At 34.9% G+C, this 27,445-nt stretch overlaps 2 protein-coding genes across 3 annotated transcripts in view; both read left to right on the forward strand.

Moving 5' to 3' along the window:
* The first annotated feature begins 1,915 nt into the window (after positions 1-1,915).
* On the forward strand, positions 1,916-7,042 carry LOC106867889 (COMM domain-containing protein 5). The gene has a single exon (XM_052968262.2). It carries the CDS (start codon positions 2,259-2,261, stop codon positions 2,964-2,966), a length of 708 nt encoding a protein of 235 aa, XP_052824222.1. The 5' UTR covers positions 1,916-2,258; the 3' UTR covers positions 2,967-7,042.
* A 4,199-nt stretch (positions 7,043-11,241) lies between these two features.
* The window catches only part of LOC106867880 (proprotein convertase subtilisin/kexin type 7), a 58,783-nt gene continuing 42,579 nt past the window's right edge, over positions 11,242-27,445 (forward strand). Inside the window, exon 1 of one of the 2 annotated variants that reach the window (XM_014912941.3) lies at positions 11,242-12,377. Coding sequence is in view for 1 of the 2 variants with exons in the window: in XM_052968261.2 (XP_052824221.1) it covers positions 11,772-11,806 (35 nt within the window). In the remaining variant the exon portion in view is untranslated. The remainder of the gene's footprint in view (positions 12,378-27,445) is intronic. The other variant, XM_052968261.2, reaches the window with a different exon arrangement.

Here is a 27,445-nt window from a genome sequence, read left to right on the forward strand (position 1 = left end):
AACCCTACAATATCAAGGTATATAGTGAAAGCAGGCATTAAGTGTTCAGAAAGTTCATTGAAGTGATTTAGCATCGTGATGAATTTTTACCTTCTGGCAACGGACACAATTCTTGGCCCATTCTCTGTGTTAATACCAGTCTACCAATACATCTTAGATTTCTTGAATTATCTCTGATGGCATAGCACTAATAACATAGGAAACACATGCTGTCTGCCAAAATCCAGTGAGAAATTGTTCCTTGAGATAAATGAGCCATACAATGGGATAATGAATACAGAAAGACATGATCCTTAGGGATACTACAGATTGTATAGAAGTTGAAAAGGCACAACTGGTGTTCTTTGGGCATCTCATATGTGCAAAATGTTCTGTAGCAAGAAAAAAATTGCTGAGATGTTGCTTGTGAAAGTTCACTCAAGAACATGTTGGATAAAAAATTCTTTGATTCATTGTTGCTAAGGTCACCAGTGTAACAATAGGATAATGAACCAGAGTTGATGAAATGAACAAGTCAAAATTCATCATATATTTCTCATTACTTCAGATAGAAATACCCTGATACAGCGAAACCTGAATAGAAAAACAGTTCATTTCACAATGTAGGTGTGTCCTTCTTTAGGTAGAGAAAGAATTTTCTGCATGCTGATGAATGTCGATATATCTGAATAGTTAACTAGTGTACATATTTTGTTGACAGTCAGGTTGTTGAAAGAGAATTAGGCAAAATTTTTCACATGACAAGTTCTGTTGGGCTTATGTGATCAGTTATAGAAAGAATTTCACTTGCAGTCTTACTTCATCACTCATAACCCTGCTTCTTTTGTCTTTACTTGTCAATAGCATCTTGTCTCATGGACTTCTCACTGACTAGAATAATCAACAAGCTGCTCACTAACTGATGACCAGGTTGAATCTGTCCATGTGTTCGTCTGACTCTGTTCCCTGCCTGTTGTTTGCTACTCTCTTCATTGGATTTGTAACGGAGGTCCCTACAGATTCATTAGAATTTTAACTGACATCAATCAAAGAATATGATGTGTATGTTGAGTCTCATTGGTAAGCTTTGGTCGGATATTTGCTGATGTGACAAATACCAGTTACATTTCGTGTTTGAGCATGAAAAAGTTTCAAGAATGAATCATGGTATACATTTGCTACACTTCCATTCATTGACCCTTGACTCATCTTAGGCTGCATACTAAAAATTACACCACGTTATTCCTCCCTTGAATGTTGGCACTCTGGAATTTCGTCTTTGCTCATATCAACATCTGTTAACATACTCACAGTGTTGGAGAACTCGCAAGGAATGCTACTTTATTCAGATCTAGCAAAAATAAGGAGTGGTGTAGAAAGAAAAGTTTGGCAAGGATATGATATTATGTACACTTTTTTTTAAACGATACCAAATCATACTCTAACCTATAAAATAGCTTTTAAGGCAAATTCAAGGTTTATGTAATTAAACTTGTAGCCAATCCTTAAAAAAAAAACCCTTTTGTTTTCTTTCGCTATCATTGTTTTCTCTTGTTCACCATCAAGTTGGTTTCAATTCCCCGTTTTAACCAGCTCATTTCACTTACGCTAATAAGTTCTTTAGAGAAAGCATGAACGCCATTACATTCCCTTTCTGCTTCTCCCCACCAGCTAGTAATACAGTGGTCTATGCATAACAAGACCGATGATACGCTTATTCTATCAGAAATTTATTCCGTTAATAATTTAATTAATTTCTTTAAGGACTTCTAACAAGAACTTATCAAAATACCAAATATATTTTTAAAATAAAACCTTACATAGAAAGAAAACACGTCTAAATAGGTTGTATAATTTCTATTTCATTTTAAAAAAACCTCCCGATAAAGTAGGAATAACTGACAATCCTACTAATAACTGTTAAATTACCGAACCGAGTATTTATTCGAATGATCAGGGACCTGCTATAATGATTTAGCGTGTGTGTATGTGTGTAAATTCAGTTTCGTACATGCCGTCATTCGAATAACGTTCGTTTTAGAATTGATATATACTTATCAAAGTATTTGCTCAACTTTCCATTTAACATCTATAACGGAGAGTTTAAATTAGGTCATAAGCTTTGCTTACCAAATCACACTTTTACATCTACATACATGAGAATGTGCTCCTCTGATTTAGTCTGCTTGTAAAATTTGAACCGGAAATCTTCATCACGTGACTCGAGGGGTGGAAACGACATGTTGATGTCTTTCTAATTAAGATTGTATGTTTGAAAGATGTCCATTATAAAAGTTGTAGGGACAGGACTGGGTGGAAATATCGACAGAACCTTGTTTGTCGGACCAGTTATACCACCCGAGATCCGTTCTATGTCTAAAATCGTATCGGATATCGATAAAAAAAATTTTCGCAAAATCTTACATTCTGTTGTTTCTGGTTTCACATTTTCGGATAAAGTAAAAGATGAAAGTTTATTTTTGGAAGAAAACTCTAAAGAACGTATCCAGTTGGATTTTAAACAATTAAGTTCAAATAAAATTGACGAAGAAGGATTACGGATTATTCACACAGGGCTTCACACTCTGCTGTCATGTGCATTCAGGAAACCAAGTGGAGCTTTAAAGGTTGATGTATTTAAAGAGGATTTAGCTGAACTGAACATTCCTTCTGACTTTATAAGTGATTTAGAAACTGTTGTGTATGGAGCTAAAAGATCAGAAATTGATACATCTATGTTGGCCTGCAGACCTTCATTACCTAAATTAGAATCTTTTAGGTGGCGTGTGGACACTACAATATCCACCAGCGTGCTTAACCGAGTTTTAGAACCGTATCTCTTCGTGGAACTAATTCTAAGTAATGGTGAAGTTTCAACCTTCGAGGTACCATTGACTAAATTTCAAGAACTCCGATACAATGTTTCGTATGTTTTAAAAGAAATGGAAGCTTTGGAGAAAAAAAGTATTTTAAGATTAGCAGATTAAAACGTTTATTCAGTTGGTAATTTATATATATAAATGAAAAATATTTTCTTTTCTATTCTGCTTAACAAATATATAAATTTTGTGTTTTATATATAGTAAGATGAGCATCTTAAAAGCAATTCAGTTATATTTTGAAATAACAGGAGATATAATCAAAATATTTGGATTTTTTTGTTAATTGGCTTTTGTTACGTTCTTGTTAGTTTAAATAATTCAATATTTCATTAAAGGATATTAGGACTCCCTTATTGAAAACTATCCTATTTTGTTTTTGTATTTGACATAAAGACCCTCCCGAGATATAACAAAAACTATTCGAGTTTGTTGTTAAAAAACAGACTGCATTGTGTATCGATAAGGTTAGGGTTTATGTGTGTGGAGGAAATGTATTCCAAATTATGACCAAGATCTTTAGAGTTCATGAAAAAACATTGAGGTTAACGGGTTTACACAAAAACCCATTGGGAGTCGGGGTTGAGGGGCGGCAACCCCTCGTCAGTTTCCTGCTTTGACACTGTCGGATTAGGACTTTTGTTGTTTACAAATGGATCTCGTGAATTTGGGTCCGGAATTACTGTCGATATTTTTAATTAAAATGAATTTGTGTTTCTTGCTCTTATAATTAAATTCATAACAACGAAGACAATTTTTTCGTTTTAGCGGCTTATTTATCTTCTGTCCTTGCTTTGAAATCTACCGAGAACTCATATATATATTCTTTTATTCGTTTCAGTCATTTGACAAATGACTGAAACAAGTAAATCGACCCCGGGACATGGTTCCGGTTTCAGTCCCACTGCGTGGCACCTTGGGCAAGTGTCTTCTACTATAGCCTTGTGAGTGGATTTGGTAGATGGAAACTGAAAGAAGTCCGTCGTAATCGAGTGTCTGTGTTTGTCCCCCATCATCGCTTGACAACCGATGGTGTGTTTACGTCCCTGCAAATGAACCCGATAGAATAAGTACTGCTTCTGAAAATATTTGAAATCGATATTTGATTAATAGAGCCAATATGTCTTTCCCCTCCCCATTTTTCTTCTTCAGATAAATAAGTGCCCAAAATAGTATATAACAGGATAGCAGATATTCTCTATCCCTTCCCACCCTATTTTTTTAAACACATCAATAATGAAAACTCTTTATTTAATAAAAGAACACTCCTCATTAATTTTAAAAAAAACAACAAATATTATTGATAAATAAGATATTTTAGATAATTTCTGAATTTAATATGCTGTTTTCACTTTTTAGATTTCTGCTGCTGTTTTCCATAATCTTTCATTTTGTCTCACTTATAACTGCTTTATTTCAAGGACTTTGCTGTTTCCATAATATAAAAGTTCTTGAATTTGCAATAAATTACATGGCATTATTTTGGTTTGTGATCACAAAATGAAAATGGGTATATTGACATTATTTAGTAATGTTAAGACGGATATGTCAAATAAGCAACCTATCAACCAGTAATTTTTTAACATATTTTCAATAATTTTTGGAGTATATTCCACGTTTAATTTTTTGGATATATGATTCTGAGAAAATTTTTTTCAGGTTTTCAATTTTTTTATTCTTCTCTATAACTGAAAGAATGCTTATGCATAAGCTTGATGATGATGGTTGAGAATATTAGCAAAAAATTATCTTGCATATTCTCCAATTACTCATTTTGATTTGTTCTTCCATTTAGAATCTGGTGGACTTTATGGGGAACAAGGATTGGGATGCAAAAATAGTTGAAATTTTTGAACAAAAAAATTCTTTCATAATCATATTTTCATTGTATGAAATGCAGGAATATTAAAAAGAAAACAAAAAACATGAAGGTAAAAATCCACCCAATTCCTTGCCCTTCTCATTCCTTATCAGGTAGTGATAGCTATTCCAAATGATCTCCTTGAACCATAACAGTGTGGTTTCAGATTTGATCTCATTGTGTGACACCATAAGTAAGATCATCCAGGTTAACCAAAGCCTTGTGAATGAAAGTTGGTGGTGGTTTAACCACAAGTGAAACCTGATCAAACATGCTGGAAAGCATTGCTGCCATGACTATCCAAGCCTGCTAGAAATAGCAATCAAATCTTAATTAAATATCATTCTTAGTGCCTTAAGCAAAGAAAAATCACATCAGTTACCCCATAAAAATCCAATGGTTATGGCTAGAATGACTTGACTCATGAACCTGCTCACTTATGCTTGACCTCAGGCTAAATTTTTTAATTCTAAATTAATAAACAAGCACTAGCATTACTGCATGGTAAGAAGTTTGCTTCCCAGTAACATGGTTCTGGGTTATTGCATGGAGATGAAAGTAACAAACACTTGAAATCAAATAAGAGGTATTCATAGGTTTTTTAGTGTCTTATCAAAGTAGAACTAAGTGATTTGTAGAATACAGGCTTCAGTTCAGTACAGATTTAATATGCAGTAGATAATTCTTGATGTCTTCAAGAGAGCATGGTAAATTTCAAGTAAGATTAATTCTTGTGATACCAGGATCAATGATGACAGAGATGTAAGTCATTAAATGTTGGATGCTCCAGACTGAACAACAAATTCACAATAATGTATCAGCCAAAATACTCTTTTTGTGGGAGTAGATTATATTATGTTGGTAACAAGTGAGTTCAATTCTCCATCTATTGTTCTTGAGTTTTACCACATTAATTGTTGTCATATGTGCAACTAACTGATTATTGGTCCTTTACTAGAGTGAAATATCTGCCAATACTTGTGAAATGCTTCTTTCTAGATTGGAGTGATTCTGTTTAGAACTACATAATGAATGAGAGAAAATGGCAACATATCCTATTTTGTTAAGTGAGCAGTAATGGCAAAATCAGAAACACCCATCTCAATAATGAATAATGCCATCAACAGCAAGAATAACAGACAATTTTATGCCTTCTTCAACTGAATTAAAGAAATCCCTTCCACCGCTTTTTTTTTTTTTTATGTGTGGAAATGTATCTACTTTCATCTATAGTTTAATTTTGTTTGAGAAATGGAAAATCTGGTGTAGAAGTAGAACATATCAATTAGCTGATGAAAAGAGACTACATCATTTGGAAGAGTACTCTTTTATGGAGGATTCAGTCATTGAAGATAGGGTGTGGTCAATCCTTGTGATATAGTATAACCAAGGAAGTCCTTGAATGTACTACTATAGTTGGATTCTGCTTGTTAAAAGTAACATGGGCATCTTTAAAAGCTTGCAGGACCTTAGTAAGATTAATATCATGTTCAGTTTGTGTTGTGTGACAGGCACGAACATTGTCCATATAGACAAATGTATCCACTAGATTACTGTTTCTTATGAAGTTGTCCATAATTCATTAAAACTGAGCAACAGCATTGATTAAGCCAAATGGAATCTGAGATATATGCATTCATCAACTCCAGTGAAATGAATATTTTATAGTGCGCAACAGTATTTACTAATGCACCTATCGTTGGCAGAGTAACCATCCAATTGAGTGAAATCATTCGATAGTTTGTGAATAGATCATATGTTTGTTGTGATGTTCATTGGTAGTGTTGACAATTTGAGATCACGGCGATGAATTGCTTGGGTCATATAAGCCTTTGCTTGGAAGATCTGCTATTTTCCTGGTTGAACACCTTATCTGTCATTTTTTTTTGTTCTTGTCGAATAGATTGAACTGAATAGCTAGAAAATAGCTTTATTCAACATGGTCAAACTTGAGAGAAAGAAAGAGGGGGAGAGAGAGAGAGATGAAATACAAATATATTTAATATCCAGAAGAAAAAGATAAACAATCACCACATTCTGAAACCTAGTTATAACTTTATTGTAATTCTCAAATGTTATCCAAGCTGCATGGTAAAACTTGTCTGAAGATGGAAACACCAAGCACATTTTGTTTACACCCATCCTTTCTTTACTGCTTCTACGTATATATTATACAACATACATAAATTCAGATCTCTCTCTCTCTCTCTCGCTCCCCTTCACATCTCTCTGTCAGTTCTGAAACATCAGTATTCCTTTCCCATGGCATACTAACTTCACTAAATAATTTTTACAAATACAGACCATTATTTGTTTGTTTGAACTTTGTTTTTGTTTTCCATTTATTATATTATTTTAACAGGAATTTGATTTGTATGAAAACCAAATTAAATTCCTTCGCTTTATGCTACAGCATTGCTTCATCAATGAAACATAGTAAACATTTTGATTGGAAGTAGTTTATTGAATTTAATAATTGTATTCTTTAGAAAAAGTTCAAGGTCATTTTGTTGGGGAGGGTCTACATTGAATCAAATTACAGTATATCACTGGTAGTTATTGTATATAAGCCTCCAGGGAAATACTTATAAAACCTATTTCAGTGAAAGTAAATGCTAGACTAGTATTTTACTATTTCTGCCATTCCAACCATCCTATTAAATTTTATTTTGCCAGATCATCATCATTTAATGTCCATTTTCCATGCTGGCATGGGTTGAACAGTTTGACAGGAGCTGGCCAGCTGAAGAGCTGCCCAGGCTTCATGTCCATTTTGGTATGGTTTCTACAGCTAGATACCCTTCCTAATGCCAACCACTTTACAGAGTGTACTGGGTGCTTTTACGCAGCACTGGCATAGGCTTGTTTATATGGCACCAGCATCTACGAACCTGCAAGATTAGGAATGTTCAGTTGGAGAGGGATGCAGGGGACAAGACTGTATGCAAAGACAGCCACACTTTTACTTAGCTTGACATATCTTTTCAAGCACAGCAATCCGTTAGGTGTCATCCCCACTGTAAGTCCCAATATCTGTAGATCCTTTCTCACTACTTCGTCCCACATCTTCCTGGATCTACTCCTTCCACATGTTCTAATTAAAAAAATATGTACTAAAGAAAAGAAACCTATTTACCTGAAATGAAAGCTTTCAAAAACACATTAACAACAATCAAATTCAAGCTAATTATTTCTAAAGACATTTTTGTTGTGCATTTTGTTTTGAAAGAAACATATGCCACACACAGTTTTATAAAGGTATTAACATATAAGCTTTAAAATATCATTTAATCTGATACATTGTCAAGAGCTTCCTGATGATATAGTGAAGCAAACATATTTATATTAAGGATACAAAGTAATAGCTATCCATGGAATTTAAATTTGTTCAATAATTACTTTGCCTCTATGAGGCCCAAAGCACCTTTCAAGTGTTGGGCCTCATGGATCAAAGTGGTTGATGCCAATAGCATGTGAAAAGCTCCTTTTGAGTGTTGGGCTTCACAGAGGCAATGACCAAGATCTTTGGCATTATGTAATGCTTGAGAAGAAAACACATCAAGCCAGGTAAAATCACAGTCATGGCAGATACTGGTGTTGTGCAAATGGCGTCTGTGCTGCTGGCATGTAAAAGCACCCATTACACACTTGGAGTGGTTGGTATTAAGAAGGGCATCCAGCTATAGGAACCATAGCTGGATGCTATGATACCTGACTGGAGTCTGGTGCAGTCTTCCAGCTTACCAGCTCTGGTCAAACCATCCAACCAATGCCAGCACGTACAATGAACGTTAAATGATGATGTTGAATAGTGATTTCTAACATTTGTACAAGACTATAAATATTATGATGGAAATATACATGATTTAATTACTTTACTGGTACTTATTTGATGCAACATGGAAAGATATCCTGATAGAGCTTGACAACACACCAACAGGCCGTCTGTGGTCTCAAGACAAGTAATCTCCCAGTCAGGGCTGGCCCTAGGGTTGCTGGCATCCCAGGCAACCTGAACTTCGGCACATGCAAGCTGACAATCATGGAAATTTCCTTGTCTTTGTCATGACCTCCTTGGCACCCCAGGCAACTACTCAAGTTGCTGGTACCTTGATCCAGCCCTGCTCCCGGTGATGATGGGAATTGGGTGAGATTTACAAGTATGGCAGGCCTCACCTCACCTCACATCTCCAATCTTTGTTTGTAGAAGACTATACCCAACAGATGGAAACACTCCAAAATTGTCGCAATCTACAAGTGCAAGGGAGACCGTACAGAGTGTGGCAACAGCAGAGAAATCTCTCTTCTGGATAACGCCGGCAAGATCCTTTCACGTATTCTCCTCTGACATCTATTTCAGGTTATCAATCTAGTTATGCCTGAGTCCCAGTGTGGATTTCGATAAGAAAGAAGCACTTTTGACATGATATTTGCAGCCTGTCTTCTCAAGGTAAATCATCAAAACACTGAAGTTCTCCAGTCAGCTTTCTGGTACCAACCTCCCCCTCAACTTTTCCTTATTGATGATGCTCCTCTACCGCTGGTAGACTCATTCTGCTATTTTGGGAGCACAATCTCTAACACTGGACTCCTTGATGAGGAGACACACTGTCAGATCAACTCTGCATCTTTCAGGAGACAGCAAATGAAGTCTTTCAAAATAAGAAAATCGTAGAACAAGCACAAACATCTCCATTTATTGTATCCACCCTCCTATATGGGTCTGAGTGGTTAACCCTTTATCAGCACCAGATTAGACAACTGGAAGCGTTCCATATTCAATCACAGTATCCTCGGTCTCATGTGGAAGGACAAGGTGCCTCATACCAAAATCCTCTTGAGGGTTGGGATCTTCAGCATTAAGGTCTGCATCCGTGGTTGTTTTCTCAGCTAGGTTAGTCACGTGATTTCAGATGCCAGGTAACCAGCTGCCAAAGATGGTCCTCTTCAGCGTGATCGAGACATGGACATCCAAAACTTCGTTTTCATGATCATCTCAAGTGGTCTTTCATTTTATGTGGTGTCCCTCCCAACCGGTTGGAGTCCATGGTTAATCTGAGGGCATGGAGATCCGAGTGGGATGCTAGAGTAGAGCACTTTGAAACAGGACGCAGGAGACTGCATGAAGAGAGGAGACGTTGTCAGCAACCCCTTGCAGCTGTTGTTCAGGGTCACAGGATCTGCCTGTCTCGTATTAGTCTTGTCAGCTACGTCCGATCCCATGAGAAACAATGTGCTGGATCGATGTTGTCATCAGCTTTGATGGGCTGTCATAAACAAGCAAATAAATAAGCAAAGCAAGTATTGTCCCAATAACAATGGGCATAAAAGTGAAAATCTATTTTGGGCCCTGGATTTGTGAACTACTCATCAATGGTCCACAGAAGACTATTTCTTACCACATTGATGTTAAGTGACAACTAAATTTCAGAATCAAACAATTTTTTCCGGTTCCAACAATATCAAGCTGACTGTGCTTTAATTTGGTTACTATTTCGTTTTTAGGATCGTTTGATCCGTCAGTCCTTATGTTCACCTTTATAGCGATTGTTATATTTGAATTATTCGTATGAGTGACTGAAGAACTGCTGTGAAATTTTACAGTTGAGTGCAAACTTAAGAACAAGCATGTGATATTGAACAAGGTACATAACTCTGTTTATCTCACTTTGCTTTGCTAATTAGTTTTACTGTTTAACGGTCGAGGTTGTTGAAATAAGATGCACATCATATTCAAAATTCAATTTGCTACAATAAGAAATGCGTTTATATAATCATATATATGTGTATGTAGAAGAAGAGGTAGGAAGAGTAAGTGCTTGGGGATGTAACAGGTGTATGTATATGCACCCGTACATACGTATACCTGTATTTTAGATTCTGAAGTAACTCTTGTCTTTAAACAAATTTCTCCAAGTTCTTTATATTTTACGTAGAAAATTAGTTTTTTTCTATGTTTCCAATAGATTAAATTTCTAATGGAAAATAGATTTTAATTCTTTTTTAATTATGTATATTATTTCATAACCGCTTCAGCATGGATGCTGAAAGTCAAAAATACTTAGACAGGAAGAAAAGACGTGCTATCACCATCTTCTAAATATTGATATTCATTTATTATTTACTTCAAATACATGTTTTATAAAAGCTGAATATGTTTTATTAAAATCATGTGCCTTCAAGCTTTACATTTAAAAAAAAAAGTCAATCATATCTTTTCATATTTCCTTTACAGAACTTAATTACGTTCAATTACTCATCTTTAATTTGTTTTAGTCATTAAACTGCAGCTATGCTGGGGCACTGCCATGAAGAATTTTTAGTAGAATTTATCGACCCCAGTATTTTTTTTTTTTTCTTAGCCTGGTACTTATTCTATCGGGTGTTTTGCCGAACCGCAAAAGAGACGAATAGAACGAGGTGTAAACATACCGGTTGTCAAACGGGGGTGGGAGACAAACACAGACATAAAGACACACACACCCACACACATATATATGCAACGGGCTTCTTACAGATTCTGTGTACCAGATCGACTCACAAGGCTTTGGTCGGTCCGGTCCAAGATGCCATGCAGTGTAACTGAACCGAGAACCAGATGGTTGGGAAGCAAGTTTCTTGTAACACAGCGACGCTTGCACCTCTGTTCAATTATTCAGTTTTTCTTTAATTTTCCGTTGCCATTTTTTTAATAAATTTAATATCCAATACATTACGACTACCAAGTGAAGTATTTTTCTCTGTCAATATATTTCGACTTCCGCGAATCTAAAGAGCTTGTTTGCAAAGCCTGAGTGAAAATCAGTTTTTTTCACGTTCATAAACAGGACTCACACACACATTCATATATACACTGCTTAAACTATAATATCCGTTTTGGATTATCCTGTCGGAAAATTATTTTTGTAAGTCACTCCTGTAAACTAACACCGAAGTTGCTATGTCAGGTGAAACGTCAACTGCTAAGAATAATACCTGTTTACATATTGGGATATGTTCCCGTTTTTCGACTTTTCAACTGAATCAAATAGATCTGGACTTTACTGGCAAATATGAAATTATTAGTTTATTTTAAAGACGAACAATTGTAAATTATCCCACTTTCTTACTTCGCTATACATGTACATGCTTAAAAATGATCAGATCTTGATTGAAAAACAGTAAATAGGTTATTGAATAGCAATGCGGGTATACTGGAGAGGAGTGGTTATAGGGTCACGCATTGTGTTTGTCACGTCAACAGGGTGGGCTTCGGGCAGATTAAAACTTTTTTCAATCGCGCTCTTAAACTTTTGCAAACAGTGGACTCAGTCAAATAGTTTTGTATGAGGAAAAAAAAACCTGTTTTCTTAAGGCAAATGTGTTGTGGAAAAACTAGTTTGTTTTTATTCGTGTATATAGGACCTCAAGAAACATTCCCTTTCGAAAATTTTAAGCAGGAAATCATGCATACTTTATTTTTCCGAAATTGATTATATTATTTCAAAAATATTTTTCTTAACATTTTTATGTACAAAGAATTTTCTAATTCTCTGCGTGAAGTTACTTATAGCAATTTCCGAATTTTACTGCTATCCGCCTGCAGAACTTAAAGAACTTTTGCCAAGTCTTGGTTTGTTTCTTGTCAAACGATTCTACTCAAATGACGCTGAATTAAGGTATGTTTTGTATACACGTACTTATATATATATATATATATATATATATATATATATATATATATATATATATATATATATACTCCTTATCAACAGTCAGCTTATTTTTGTTTTGTTTTGTTTGCATTTTATTTTTCATCGTAACTAAACATTATTGATAACATCTACTAAAAAGTTTCTTTGTTTAAACACTGAAAAAAGTACATATACATTGACGTGCATGTGCGCGAATGTTTGCTTCAGGTATATAAAAAAAAAATTCCGATGAATAAACAAACCAGATGTATGAGATAAAAGTAAATAGTATATATTTATCATATCCATTTTTGTATAGCTGTTATAATTTTTCTTTTCAATCTTGAGAAAATCGAAACTCTTTGGACACGTTGTCACTAAATATAGAAATATATGGACATGTAGATTGAATCGGGTCATCGACTTCACTTAGGCTTGAAACATTTTCCGCTTATTTCATGGCTGGATAGTAGTCAGATAGATCCGTAAGAATTCTTTTGTTACAATAACTAAATAAACCATTATTAATTCAGTTAATTATTTTTTGCTGAGTGTTATTGAATTAATTTCCGCGGGTCTGTGTGTTGAATGTAAATGTTTAAGTACACTAATTACTGTTAGTAGTTAACTAATGTAAAACCACAAACCTCCCGATCTATTCGAACCCCACCCCAAATCTCACAAAAACTTATAATTAAATCATTATTAATATTTTGAAGCAATTTTCAAACCTTGAGTGACGTTTGTTTGAGAATTTCATAAAAATGAATTTATTGTTGATATTGTGCTATTTCAATTACTTTAATAGTTGTATGCATTTCTGATTTTGTAATGTCCGATGTTTACACACACACACACACACCGATATGTAATACTTATACATCAGGCAATTTTTGCTTCAGACAAGTTTTCTTTATGAAGCATGTCAATTCAAGTGTAGTAAGACCGTAATCTAACATTTACTTTGTTATCCATTATTGTGTAGTGTGTTCAATATAGATTAGCGACAGTTTTTTATGAAAAGCTTGAAAGTAATGAGTACTTAATAAGAGGACGTTAGGAAAGCAGAGAGATACACCTTTCTGCACGACTGATTTCTAACATTATTTTGAGAAAAGTGTGTTAAGTGAACCAGGAATTTGCTCTTCAATGAAAGATGACTAAGCAGTACTCAGATTATCGGATCCTGTTCAAAACGGGGGCACCAGTATTTTCTTAACGAAACACTTTGAAACTTGGGACACCGGTAGAATGTGTCATATAAAACATCTTTTTCTCTTAGTCTTCTTAACAAAAAAAACGTACATCGCAAGTTATTTCATGTTAAAGTTGTCGTATTTCTGTAATTTCAACCAATGACTGACGTCCATTCAGCCGAATAACAGTAAGTGCTGACTACGTAAACAAACGATTGTCAAACGATTTTGGCGGTGATAAAATTATTATTTCCTTGTCAAAAAATGGCTGAAGCATATTGGCAGTAGCTAATAAACCTTTCTATTATAGGCACAAGGCATGGTTTTTGAGGGAAGGAGCAAGTCAATTAGGGTTAGGGAAAACGAACACACGTGTGTTGCCTCTGCAAAATGTCAGAAGTAATGGAGATTAAATACGCTTTACACCGCTTAAACTGCCAAAGGAGTAACTTGTAAACAGCTGAATACTTGTCAGTGATTGGTTGAAATTATCGAAATAAGACAATTTTTTACATGAAATAAATTCGAATACAAAATTTTTTTCTGTTGTATAACACAAAATAGATAAGTATACGAAGTTTGAAAGTCTTTCGGTACCAAAAACACTACATAAAACATAAATGAAAACTGGTGCCCCCGTTTTGAACAAGATCCAGATTATCTATTACATTTCGTAAACCAAGTCCGCGACACCTGAGATCCAGTCAACAACTGGAGAAAAAAGGTTTAATTCCAGATAGGAAAAGCGTGCCATTACACCTCTTCTAATGTAGCATATTAAAATTCAGTGTACCCTCATTGAGTACTCATGATACACAAGGAAGTATATTTAAAATTTCAAAAGAATCTCTGGTCACAGCATAAGAATTTATCTAAACTCACTAACTAGACCACTATAAGTTTCTTTCAACTTTATTTTTTACCTGTTTGTATTCAGAAAGTTCATTAAAAGAATATTCTATTTGAGATAAATATAGTCATGAGAAACTGTTACTTGGCAAACGTGAGCAAATCAAGGGTGTTATATTGGAAAAAGTGAATATATAGTTCATTAATCACTCATTTCCCACATAAATTCTAATAGCATCTTTTTACATTGTCAAATCCTTGATTCTGTAAGCAACAAAGGTCTCTAGTAATTGACTAATAATTTATTCTTATACATACTAGCAATCAGTGAAAAATGAAACAAAAAAATAAAACATTGAAATGCTGCTTGAAATAAGAATACCTTAAGAGGTTAGTCAGTTTAAAGCAAGATTTAATTCACTAAAGGTTTTACTGACTTTTACAGATAAAATTCTCCGAAGCAGTTTATAAAGCATCTATAGCTGCAGAATCCACTGTTTTATAATAGCCTGAAATTCTCCACCACCACTAAACCACATATACAACATTATTAGAACAGTATCAATGACCAAATGGGTAAATCATTAGAGCAATATCTCACAATATTTTTCTATGAGTGTGACTATATCTTTCAATTGGTTTTCTAATGTGAGTAGAACTGCAAAGTCTTTGGAAGGTTCTGTCAGGGCTTATCAGGTTACTGTGTCAGGACTCTATCACGAGTCACAATAGACAAGCCAGGGCAGTTTTCAGCAATTTCCATACATTTGGTTGGAAAAGTTTTATCATGCTAAAGCATATCTAGAAAATCTCTTGATGGGACTAAGAATCTAATTGCTACAGTATATTCTCAACAAATTAGAGAATAAATGTGAGCATAATGAACTTTCTTGAGACTAAAGAATTGTCCATTTTACAAATGTACATCCTCACCAGAATATTTCTATATAAGGGAAGTCAAATTGGCATGTGCATTTCTGTGACCATTTTTTAAGGAAAAACTTCAGTTTGGAAGATCTGAAGGAAGTTCCTGTATCTGAGAGGCCATACCTAGATGAACCAAAGACAGAAACTAACATGGTCAAGCAAATATGGACAGTTGAAGAAACTTTGTGACATGGGTAACTGTTTTGTTTCACTCTTATAGAAAATATGTTGAATGTTCATAACTGCAAGTTATACAGTTCACTTCCAAGGTCCATGCTGTACGGTTCCTAGCATCCTCCCTGTGCATAGCGGTATCACCCCTTTTATGACTGCCAGCTCGTTCATTTCTCATCCCATGATCTCCACATGATTGCACGAAAGTTCTATATATATCAGGATACTAAATCAGTAACCCAATGCAACTATCACATTCCTCCTCGAAGCATTTTGGCTTTTTACATCCTGCTGCAATTCTTGCACTTTGCCTCATTTGAGGACTTGATGAAATTTTCGTGTTCAATCTTTGACAGCCAGTATCGTCAATAATAGGCTGCTCCTCTTCTACATCTCTGGTATTGGTGTCATGCCTAGCCTGGGGACTTGATATGATTGCACTGTCACTGGTAGGCATCCTTACAGACTCAGCATGAAACATTGTGCCAGGTGTTGTGCTCAATTCTGGTTCTGGTTCTTGTGTGTTTAGAGGGGCCAGTTGCTCAACTGCCACTAATTGCAGTGGGTGACCCTCCTTAATCCATGCAGTATTCTTTCCATCATGTATCACATATTTTGCCTTGGATGCAACCTTGTCGAACATGGTTTTGTGTATTACATCATCACCTATTTCAAAGAATGGGTTTACAGCAACCCTCATTAACTTTTCAGCTGGTGATAATTTACAACCACCTGAGGCACTGATGGTTGAACAGAATTTTGTTCAGGTAGTTGTCAAAATTCCCTGTCTTTGGATCAGAAGGCTTCAATACGGCTTTCACAGTTTGTACGGACCTTTCAGTAGCACCATTAGATGCTGGACTGTAAGCAGGTGTCTCAGTTTTCCTGCAACCTACTGATGACAACATATTTTTTAACTCAACAAATTCAGGTCCATTGTCTGATACTAAAGCTGTGGGTACACCAAAATGTTTTTTACCACCTCAGTTGAGTGATTAGGACACAAAATGCCTTGATCCATGTTGAATAGGCATCTACAATCACAGGTATGCACATGTTCCCAGGGCCCAGAAATAGGCCGTGAATCATTTGCTTTTACTAAATTTGGACTAACTCTCTGGCAACTATCACAAGATTTGACAAACGTCTCCACCGAGTAAGCCAACCCAGGTCACCAAACACAGAGTCGTGCCTTCTTAATTGTTTGTTGAACGCCCATGTGTGTCTTGTGTATTTTAGCTAATACTGCAGCTCTATAAGGTGCTGGAAAAAATGGATGATTTTTATTTTATAGTAAGCCATCTTTGCCTGTTAGAAAATCCTTCTCTTTAACAAATGTATGTTCCAGATTCAAGACTGGTCTCCAATTTTGCTGTTAAATCCTTTCTTTTATTTTGTTATATAATGCATTTGCATTTAGTTGTTTTGGGATGCCTTCCATCATTATGGGATCAATGTCCTGCCATGCACTGTCGCATTTGTCTAAATTCGAAGCAAAGAAAATTATATCACCATTGTTAATTTCATTATACCTCAAGCGAGAGGGGGCATCAACGTGCTGAATACTTTACCTGGAACATGCTTAATGACAAAATCATTCTGTGATAGAATCAAACTCCACCTGACTATTTTTTGTGAAGCACATCAAGATACATCTAAATCCTTTAAAGGCTGGTGATCTGTTTCCAAATAAAACTGCTTTCCTAGAAGGAAATGCCAGTCTATCTATGCACCATACCACTGCATAAGCATCTCTCTCTATGTTTGAGCAATTTTGTTGTGCCTGGCTAAAGGTGTGGTTTATGAATGCTACTGGGTGTTCTTCCTGGGATAGCACTACTGCAATCCCAGCTACTGCAATCAATGATGTATCTACAGTAAGAGTGCTCATCTTCTCCATTTGGAAAAACCCATGTTACCTGCACTCTCATTGTTCACGTTTAGCAACAAACTATCGACAGATCCAGTCTCGCTTGGAGATATATTTATGTTGTCCACATGGTGATCATTTTTAGATTGGCAAAATCTTGCAAAATGCTTTAATTTGCCACATTTATCACAATTTTTTCCATATGCTGGATACGCATGAGCTTTGTATGTATGCCAACAATTTCGATATTTCACTACAATGTCACGACTGCGGGTATTCTTGTTGACTTTAAAGTCTGTTATTGTTTGTCGACTACTCACAAACAGTGTTTCCGTTTCTATGGTGGATGTGAGAGCAGCTATTTCATTTTAGAATGACACTGGAACTGATCCAAAATTTGGAACTTTAATTCTGCTGACAACAATCCTGTGATGAAAATGAGTTTCATGAGTTCCTCTTTTGGATTTTTTTTCAACTTATTCAAATTACAAAACGAAGCTTGAGAACTAATTCTAAGAAAGTCGTTGATTGACTTCTAGTTGCTTTATTTCGAATAATTTTAATCTGTCTACAATTAACAGTCCTTTCGGCTTTATTAGTTGTTTTAACACATTCCTTATTTGTTGGTATGTTGCGTTCTGAAGACTTACTGGAAAAAGAACATCTTTTAACTTCATTATGGCTTCAGCTCCACAGATAGAAAGAAATGTTAGCTTCTTTTTGACATCTTCAATTTTTGCTTCAAACTGTTTCAGCCAGGCATTAGTTTCTTCCATGTTCAAGTCTAAATGTTTTCCTGATCTCATCCTCGTCCCCACATGTGTTTCATTCTTATAGAAAAATGTTCATAACTGCAAGTTATACAGCTCACTTCCGAGGGCCATACTGTACAGTTCCTAACATCCTCCCTGTGCATAGTGGTATCACCCTTTTTATGGCTGCCAGCTTGTTCATTTCTCATCTCATGATTTCCACATGATTGCATGAGACTTCCCTTGAGAGTTCTAGATATATGTCAAGATACTAAATCAGCAACCCAATGCAACTATCACAGTAACCAATTGGAAAATGAGAATATTCTTTGATAACAATCAAGAGAAATCAATTTTTATGCTACCAAAGGATTCAGAAATCTGATGAGTTAATCTGGTTCTATATGATAATATTGTGAAGGTGGTATGCTGACAGAAACATTAGCACACCAAATGAAATACTTAGCGGTATTTTGTCTGTCTTTACATTCTAAATTCAAATTCCGCCGAAGTCGACTTTGCCTTTCATCTTTTTGGGGTCAATAAATTAAGTACCAGTTGTGTATTGGGGTTGATCTACTCAACTGGCCCCCTCCCCCCAAAATTTCAAGCCTTGTGCCTAGAGTAGAAAAGAATATTGTGGCTTTATCTTTTGACATGACATCTAGAAATACATTTATCATCACACATTGATTATAAAAGATTTTGAACCTGAATAAAATCCATTAATCTTGTAATACAAGTATGACAGAGAGGTTTGTAGAGTTTTGAGATGTTACTCTGTAAAGTAGTAACACAAAAGTTATGTGGTAGTGCAACTAAGACAGTAATAAGGGATTCAAAACAATGGTATAATTTCTAATTGCAAATGTGATATTTTCTAATTTTTATTGTCTTGTATCAAAACATATAAACAAAAAGATTTTTGATCAGTTACTAGGGTAAATTGCCTGTCTAAGAGAAAGTAACACCTCTTTTTGGTAGCCTCAAATATCACATTAAAATCTTTTTGACATAGCTTAAGAAAAGCTATGATTGAGAAAAGGACGCTACAAGTTAATTATTTTGATTTTGGCAGCCTCTGAATCTCCTCTTTCAGTTGCATTCAGCAATGTGTTTATTCTTTTTAGCCTGGACAAGCTTCATAACAGCTGTCTAAGTAGGTATATGTGCAACATTATTTGTAAGACCAAGACTAAAATGTTTGAACTGAAACAGTTGTCTGCTTGCCTCAAAAGCAGTAAATACCTTATCAGAACCCAACTGAACACTGTGGTATGTGCTATGTAAACTTATGGTGAAATAACTTTATAAGAAGATAATTTGTTATCAACAGTTAAGCATCTAAGTAAGTAAGTTTATTTATAGATTAGCCCATTAACCAACATTATTTCTCCAGGATGGGGCAGAGAGGACGGATGTTTTTGAAATGGCTATTACTCAGCCCCATGGGGAGGAACATATGTCCGACAGTTACCATTTGGCCTGTGGTGTGTTAGCACTTTTTTTTCTTTTCAGGTGAAATCATGGCACTGTGGATGATAAAGCATCACGTGTTTGCCTATGACAGTTACATGAAGAATAATGAGTCTGTCACGACGGTTCAGCATGAGTTTAGGCACCACTTCAACATTCACCGAAATCAGGTTGTTCCCACCCATAACACAATCTTATGTTGGGTGAATGCACTTTGTACACGAGGTACACTAATGAATAGGAGACTGGTAGAGGTGCTACAAACAGTACAGACTCTGGAAAAGTGGAACATATCAGACACGCTTTGATAAGGAGTCTGAATTGCTCTGCTTGGAGACATTCTACTGAACTTGGCATTGGTAATCAATTGGTGAGGCATATTTTGCATGAAGACCTGCATTTCCACCCATACAAATTGGTCATTGGGAAACAGTTAAAACCATATGCACCATGGCTTAACTTCACACATCAGATGGAAATAATTTTTGTGGCAAATGACAACCTCATTCTGTTAATGAGTGATGAAGCTCATTTTCATCTCAATGGCATGGTGAATCAACAGAACTGTTGTTATTGGGCTCTTAAAAATCCAAGAGAACTGCACAAAAGACCACTGCATAGCGCAGCCCAGCCTAGCCCAAAAGTGACAGTCTGATGTGCTGTTGGAAAAGCTGCCATCATTGGCCCTTACTTTTTTTAAGACAATAATGGAAATGCTGTTAATGTGAACTCCAAGCATTAAATTGAGATGATAAACAACTTCTTTGTGCCTGAATTACAACGAAAACATATTCCTATTTGACATGTGTAGTTTCAGCAGGATGGGGCAATGGCCTACACAGCCAGAACATCAATAGATGTTCTTCACCTTCTCTTCAGTGACTGCCTCATTTCCAGGTTTGCTGACATTCCTTGGCACTCTCAGTCCCCTGATTTGTCCATGTGTGATTATTTCTTGTGGAGAAACCTCAAGGCACATGTGTATACATATAAGCCTTGTATGTTGGATGATTTGAAGGAAGCTATTCACATGGAAGTCACCCATATTGGCAGAGCAATGCTGGAGAGAGTGGAGGCCAACTTCCAGGAACACCTTCAGAAATGCATCAATGAAAACGGGCACTACATGATTTTGACAAATGCTAATTCAATGTGAACACATTGATGTCAATAAAATTTGTTTGCAGCTAAAATTAATGATTTCATGAATTTTTCAAAATTGTCTGTCCTTTCTGCCCCACCATGTATAAGTATGTAATCGTGAACATCAGAGTGAGTCACTTCGCTCAATAATATCTTTTCAGAGCATTCTACTTACATCCAATCAAATAAATTCAGTATCAGATGATTTAAACTTACAGAATTTCATAATTACAAGTTTAATATCAGATTAGAATAAAAGAAATCAGGGGTGGGGTGAGAGGTAATGAAATCAGAGAGCAAATTTCCAACAGATGAGTATTTACCCATAAAGAAAAAGGAATAACACTTGAGTCACAATCAGGTGGTACGAGAAAACATATAAGTAGTGTTTTACTGTTAATATTTATTAGTTTGTGCAGTCAATTTAACTGATGCCATCAATATAAAACCTTTATAGTTTTTAAGTGGTTACTGATTCAGGGATATAATTTTTTAAACTACCTATGTCAACATACCTTTTCGAGAAGTACAGATATTTAGAAAGTTTCTTTTTTCTCTTACATACTAAGCAAATAATATCACAGGCAGGATATTTGATCTTCTCAACTACATAGTTTCAGACTTGTGAATGGCTCTGGTAGAGAGAAACTGAAAGAATCCTGTTGTGTGTGTGTATACGAGGTCTGATCAATAAGTATCCGAACTGTCGCCATAGTAATGAAACTAAAGCACGCAGAGCTAAGACACTTGGCAAAGATTGACCTTGCACTCTGCTGTGCATGCGCACTAAGTTTTAACATTCTTGCTCACTTCTGCTGTTTACAGCAGTGCTTGGAAAGAAGGTGTGTAACATGTGATCACTGCATTGACCATGATAGAGAAAGTTGTCATGGAGATACCTGCTCAGAGGCTTACGTAAAGTTGCAGAAAGTGTATAGAGAGGAGTGTATGAGTGCTTCAGACGTTTCCAAGATGGCCGAAAAAATGTCGCTATTGACGAATGTTCTGGGAGACCTGCAACTAGCAGAACTGAGAAAAACATTGCAAATGTGCTTGCAGCTGTGAGGGGAAATCATGGAACCACCATCCGTGAGTTATCAGAAGATATGCAGATTAGTTATGGCTCAATTCAGTCCATTATCACTGAAGATTTGGTTATGAGATGCATGTCTGCCAAGTTTGTGCCAAAACTGCTTTCAGCTGACCAAAAAGACACTTGGGTATCAGTTGCACAAGATCTTGATTGTGTCAAAAACTTTGTGTAGGGCTCTGAGCAGGTATTGCCAAGCCTTTGGCAAAATCTGATGTAGATTCTCTGCTCAACTTTCTGTTATTCTGTTATGGTTGATGCAATAATCACACACTACACACCTTCCTTCTTAAGCACTGCTGTAAACAATCGAAGTGAGCTAGAATGTTGAAACTTAGTGTGCATGCACAGCAGAGTTGAAGGTCAATCTGTGCCAAACAGCTTTACTCTGCATGCTTTAACTTTGTTAATATGGCAACAGTCCGGATACTTATTGATTAGACCATGTATGTATGTGTGTGTTTATGATTATTCTCTACCTCCACTTGACAACTAATGTTGGTTTGTTTACATCCCTGTAACTTAGTGGTTCAGCAAAAAAGGACTGACTGAGTAAAATATAAAATAATAAATAAATAATACCTTTGACGAAGTAGAGCTGCCCAAGAGATCTAAATTGTTTCATTTCTCAAAAATTCTTCTCTTACCATTTTAGCAGAAGCTTCTGCATGATTTGCAAATGACTAGAGAAGAAACTCATATGTAGGAACTAAGCATGGAAGTTCTTATGACAGACATAACACTAGTGTGTAAAATAGGTGATCAAGTCTCTAATAGATCTGGCCTTAAGGAAGCCATACTGGTAGTCACTGATAGGGGAGAAAATCTCAAGATGATGAAAGAGTAGGTTGTTCACAAGTTTCTACCCTCTTTACAATATTGGAAGTTAAGGTTTGTGGTAAGGATAATGAAGATAATTTGAAAGTAGCTAGTAGAGGCAGAGATTGCTTTCTTGGGAATGAGGCACAATTTTACAGGTTTCTAGATTGGCTTGACCTCTGTACAGAGTGAGTTTGGTGAGGATAGGAACTATTTCTTGAGTGTAATGAAAGAATACATCAAGACCTGATAGATGAATCAGATGTGAAACATAGTTGCTGCCAAAATTAATTGACATAGAGTCAATGGAATACCAACTATTTAGTTGATTAAAAAATACCAGTGGTTTTGGAAGGTCATTAAGATTATGAGAAGTAGGTTAACTTGACAAAGTAATGGTTAGAAACTCTGATTTAGTAGATGGATGACAGCAGAAACAGTGATTATTGAGTAAAAGTTTGGTTTGGCACTCAGAAAGATGTTAAAGTTGTTTTTGATTAAGAATAGAAGTCAGTGAAGCAGGTAATTCAGAATAGCAAATAGAGTTTCAACCCAGTTCTGTTGGTGTTAGAGATGTTCAGAAGCCAAGAGGACTTGTGTTTTGGAGTCAACAAAGATCAGTAAAAGGTGAGCTGAGATAAATATCCTGTAATATCCCTAAAAGATTGAGATATAGTCGAACAACTGTTGATGATTGGGGATGTAGAGACAGCAGATGAAAATTTAAGGCTAGGAAAGAGATACAGGCCAGATCAACTGAAATTCTTTGTATATATCCAGATGGAAGAGCGGATTCCCTGTAAGTGCAGACACCGCTTTTGAGAAAGAAATTAGAATACATCATGCTTCCTGGACAAATATGACTTGTCTTTGTGCGATAATAAGAGTTGATGAATGGGAACAATATTTAATCGAAATCAGTAGATTTTGGTGTAGAGAAGGGAGATTCTCTACAGATTTATTCTTGTTCTTTTACAATTTTTCATAGTTTTGAAAGTAAATCATTTTCTTTCCAACTTTTTATTAGGCTCAAAGTTAATTTAGTGACTTTGGGTGAAGATTGGAGGTAATGTAGACACTGTCAATATGCTGTACTTTGATTTCCTCAGGACTTATTGAAAGAAGTTAGCAAATCAGCAAAGTGTTTTTGTATGGATTACATAATTTGATGTAATTTGCAACATAAATTATACTTCTTCCATATGAATCTAGTCTTTAAATCTAAGTATTTCAGTTTGAAAATGTAAGTTATTGCTTATCTATTGAGGACACTATGTGAATGATTTTCATGTACATTTTGACAGAAGAATGTTTATTTTTCATACCTTAGTTTTTGTGTTAAGTGGATTTGTTGTATTTGTAGTTTATTCTATAAATTATTTTGTTCATAAATCTTTCTCTGTCTTCCTTGTTAATGGTTGCTTCAGGTAAATGTTTCAATACTGCCACATCCAGTCATTGCAGTTTTAAGAAATATTATCTAGAATGTTACATGTGGCTAGCTGTCTGAACCAGTCCATTATCTCATAATTTACATTTTCCAGTGATTTTCTTATAAATAGAACAACTGACAAATACATTAATATTACTAAAAGATATTTACTCATGCAGTATAAGAATTTTTCCATAAAACCTTAAACTTATCAAAGTAACACATCTAATAAAAAAAACCATTGTAGTTTCAGACATAATTACAACCATCATTAGTTGTGGTACACTGAAATTGGAATATTTCACTTGCCATATACTCCTGAATACAGAACAAAAATATAAGGGAAAGTTTAATAATTTAAAATATATCTTAATTATTTGTCATCATGCTGTTCAGAACCATTTATTGTTTTCTTTCTGCCTTGGCTGAACCTATACCTTCATATGATTTCTATATGGAATTGATACACTGGCCACTCATAAATGCGAAGGTCTCTAATTGCATTGGTACTGCACTGATTAACATAGTTATGCAAAAAAATTGCAGTATTTTAACTACCATACAGCTCTTTACCAAACTTCTATACAACAAATCTCTTTCGCTCTCACTCTCTCTCTCTGGTTTGTGTCAGTATTTACTACTTGAATTTTGTTTTGTTTCCATCTGTATTGTGAAGAGAATAGATTTTCCCTTTTCTATTGTTTCCTGTTTCTTTTTTTATTAACTGAAATTGACGGTGGTGTTTATTATCGTTATTTAAACAAAATATATTAAGATTATTCTATTGAGAGCTTCTTACAATATCAATTTAACCTTGTAACTTATAAATATTTCCATTTATGAAACTGCATCACTGTCCTCACTATTGTCATCAAGTCTTTCTTGCAGATTTGTTTAACCCATACTAAAGCAGAAAATAGACATTTAAGCAATGATGAGGATCACAAGAGAAAAGAAACTCTCACTAAACTTCTCTCACCATTATTTAATGTCTAGTTCTTATGGTTCTGTAATAATGCATCCTTTTATACATCGTGTTCCTGTATCATTTCATAAGTGGGTCCAAATGTTCTTGGGTTTGTCCTGATTAGAGCTTTCATGCTTTCTTGATTTTGAGTAGCTTTCACCACCATATTGTAGCATTCCTTTATACAAAAATAATGTCTAAAAGTATTTCAAATGTTTTCATTTAAGAATATTGATGGAATAATTTTTAAAATGCTGTTACCATTGTGAACTACCTTCTGACATTATTTATGTGAACTTGACAATTTTAGTTTCCTATTGTTGTATCATCCTTATCTTCTAACAGTGCTTTTAGAATTCCATATTCTTATCTTTCATACTCATCATCATTTTACATCCATTTTACCATATTGGCATGGGTAGAAGAGATCTTGGCACATTTTTTCACTTGTCTGCAATTGTTGTTATCTGGCATAAACAGTATCAGAGAAACAGGCATCTTCAGTATTGTGTGTTTGTTCTGTTTATGGTTTTATGGTTAGTGACTCTTTCTTTTAGTTACCATTTCTTAGTGTGAACTGAGTGCTTTCGTTCACTTACACCTTTCATCTGAGTTCCACTTTTATTGTAACCTCATTTATGACATTTTAAATTTAATTTTAAACAGTACAGATTTCTTCATTTCTATTTCTCAACTAAATTGCTTGTTTCTGAACTGCTCTAATTATATGGTATTATTTACTTCAAATAAATAGTTTTTCTCCACCAACACAAAATAAAATTTAGGTTTGATTAAGTTAACCTATAGCATAGGTAGAATCAGTTGGAGGATTATCATAACCTACAAACCAGATGGTTTATTATTTCACTGTTTATGTTGGTAAATTATTAATTATTTCATGTTTATCAAAGGACTGAAAAAATGTTAACCCGTAACCAAGCCATTCCACTTTTATATGATGGGTGTTTTATTTTGTTAATCCAACACTTTGTTTTAACATTTTAACTACTGCTTCTTTTAGAAATACACTCTCAGTCTATGTCTATTTATTCACCCACACACACAAAGACATGCTTTATGAGACATGTCTTCTGCTGGATAGCAAGTATGATAATATATAACTGTGAAATACAAGTAGGCATGCTGATGACCTACAGTGACAAGAAACAAATGAGTTGAGCAAAATCTGTTGAATATGAACTGTTAACATATAAATTAACTATGTATGTGTTGATAAAGTGGCTAGTCACTGAAGAATTGGCTAATCTATACCTAAGAGTTAATGGTATTCATATGGACAGATAATATAAATCAAGATTATGTTTGAAGCGAGAAATCAACCAATATTTAGTTGTAGCAGGTGAGGTGTTCTCATGGTAAAGATAGGAAAAATGAGTATTAAGTAAGTGATAATTAGATCATATCTGAGAAATCTGTTTAAGCCATGCTGGCATGAAAAGGCAATATTAAGCTAATAATGATAATAATTCCTCATTTACTTGTTAACATATTGACCTAATTATTAAAACTTGGAACTGTAGTTCAGATACTTATAGGAAATCAAAAGGAGAGTTTGTAGAGATAACAGCAATGATGAAGTATATATAAATATTTTCCTTTTGTTTCTAACATACTAACAGAAAATAAGTCTCTTTTATTCTTGTTGGTTGAATGTTTCAATAAGCATGTTATTCCAATAAGCAGATTTCTGAGTGCAGATTTGAAAGCATATATAATTCAACGTTTCAATAAAGGCAGAATTTTTATAAAAGTGTTTGTAAGAATATATACATAAGTTTGTGCTTGTAAAGTCAAAATGTTTACAAACAGATAATGGACAGAAACAAATAGAATTTTTTTTTTTTAATGGACAGATGTTATTCTCTCTGGACAATGTCAAAGTAGAAGAGTTAACAGCTGATGAGAGTGTAAAAGGACACAACTTACCCATAAGTTGCTAGTGATAACTAAAAGAGAATAAGAGAATGTTAGCAGTTTTGCTTCTATTTAAATAACCAAAAATGACTTACAGGCTACTTGTCTTTGGTTAAAATAGTACTGATGATTATAATGAAACTAAGATGTCATTTTTAAATAACTCCTACACGCTTAAATTATTTTAAAGTTCAGGGCTTTGTATATAACTGCTACAATTATTTATATAATTATCACAGAATTAAGACAAAACTAGCTTTAACATGTAGAAATTATTGAATTGGGGACTTATATGAAAGGAAACATCTTATGTGAAAGCTTTAGTTTTAAGTTGCCTCAATGATTTTAAATGAATTACTGGAAAACTGCATATTGAAGGATCATAGTTTGGCTTTATTGGTTGATATTCAAAACCTTTTTTGT

This window comes from Octopus bimaculoides, chromosome 5 (assembly GCF_046866305.1).
Source record: "Octopus bimaculoides isolate indiv1 chromosome 5, ASM4686630v1, whole genome shotgun sequence".
NCBI lineage: Eukaryota > Metazoa > Mollusca > Cephalopoda > Octopoda > Octopodidae > Octopus > Octopus bimaculoides.

Bases quoted from the DNA above. Each gene is read 5' to 3' on its own strand.
- LOC106867889 (XM_052968262.2), top strand. From the start codon at position 2,259: ATGTCCATTATAAAAGTTGTAGGGACAGGACTGGGTGGAAATATCGAC.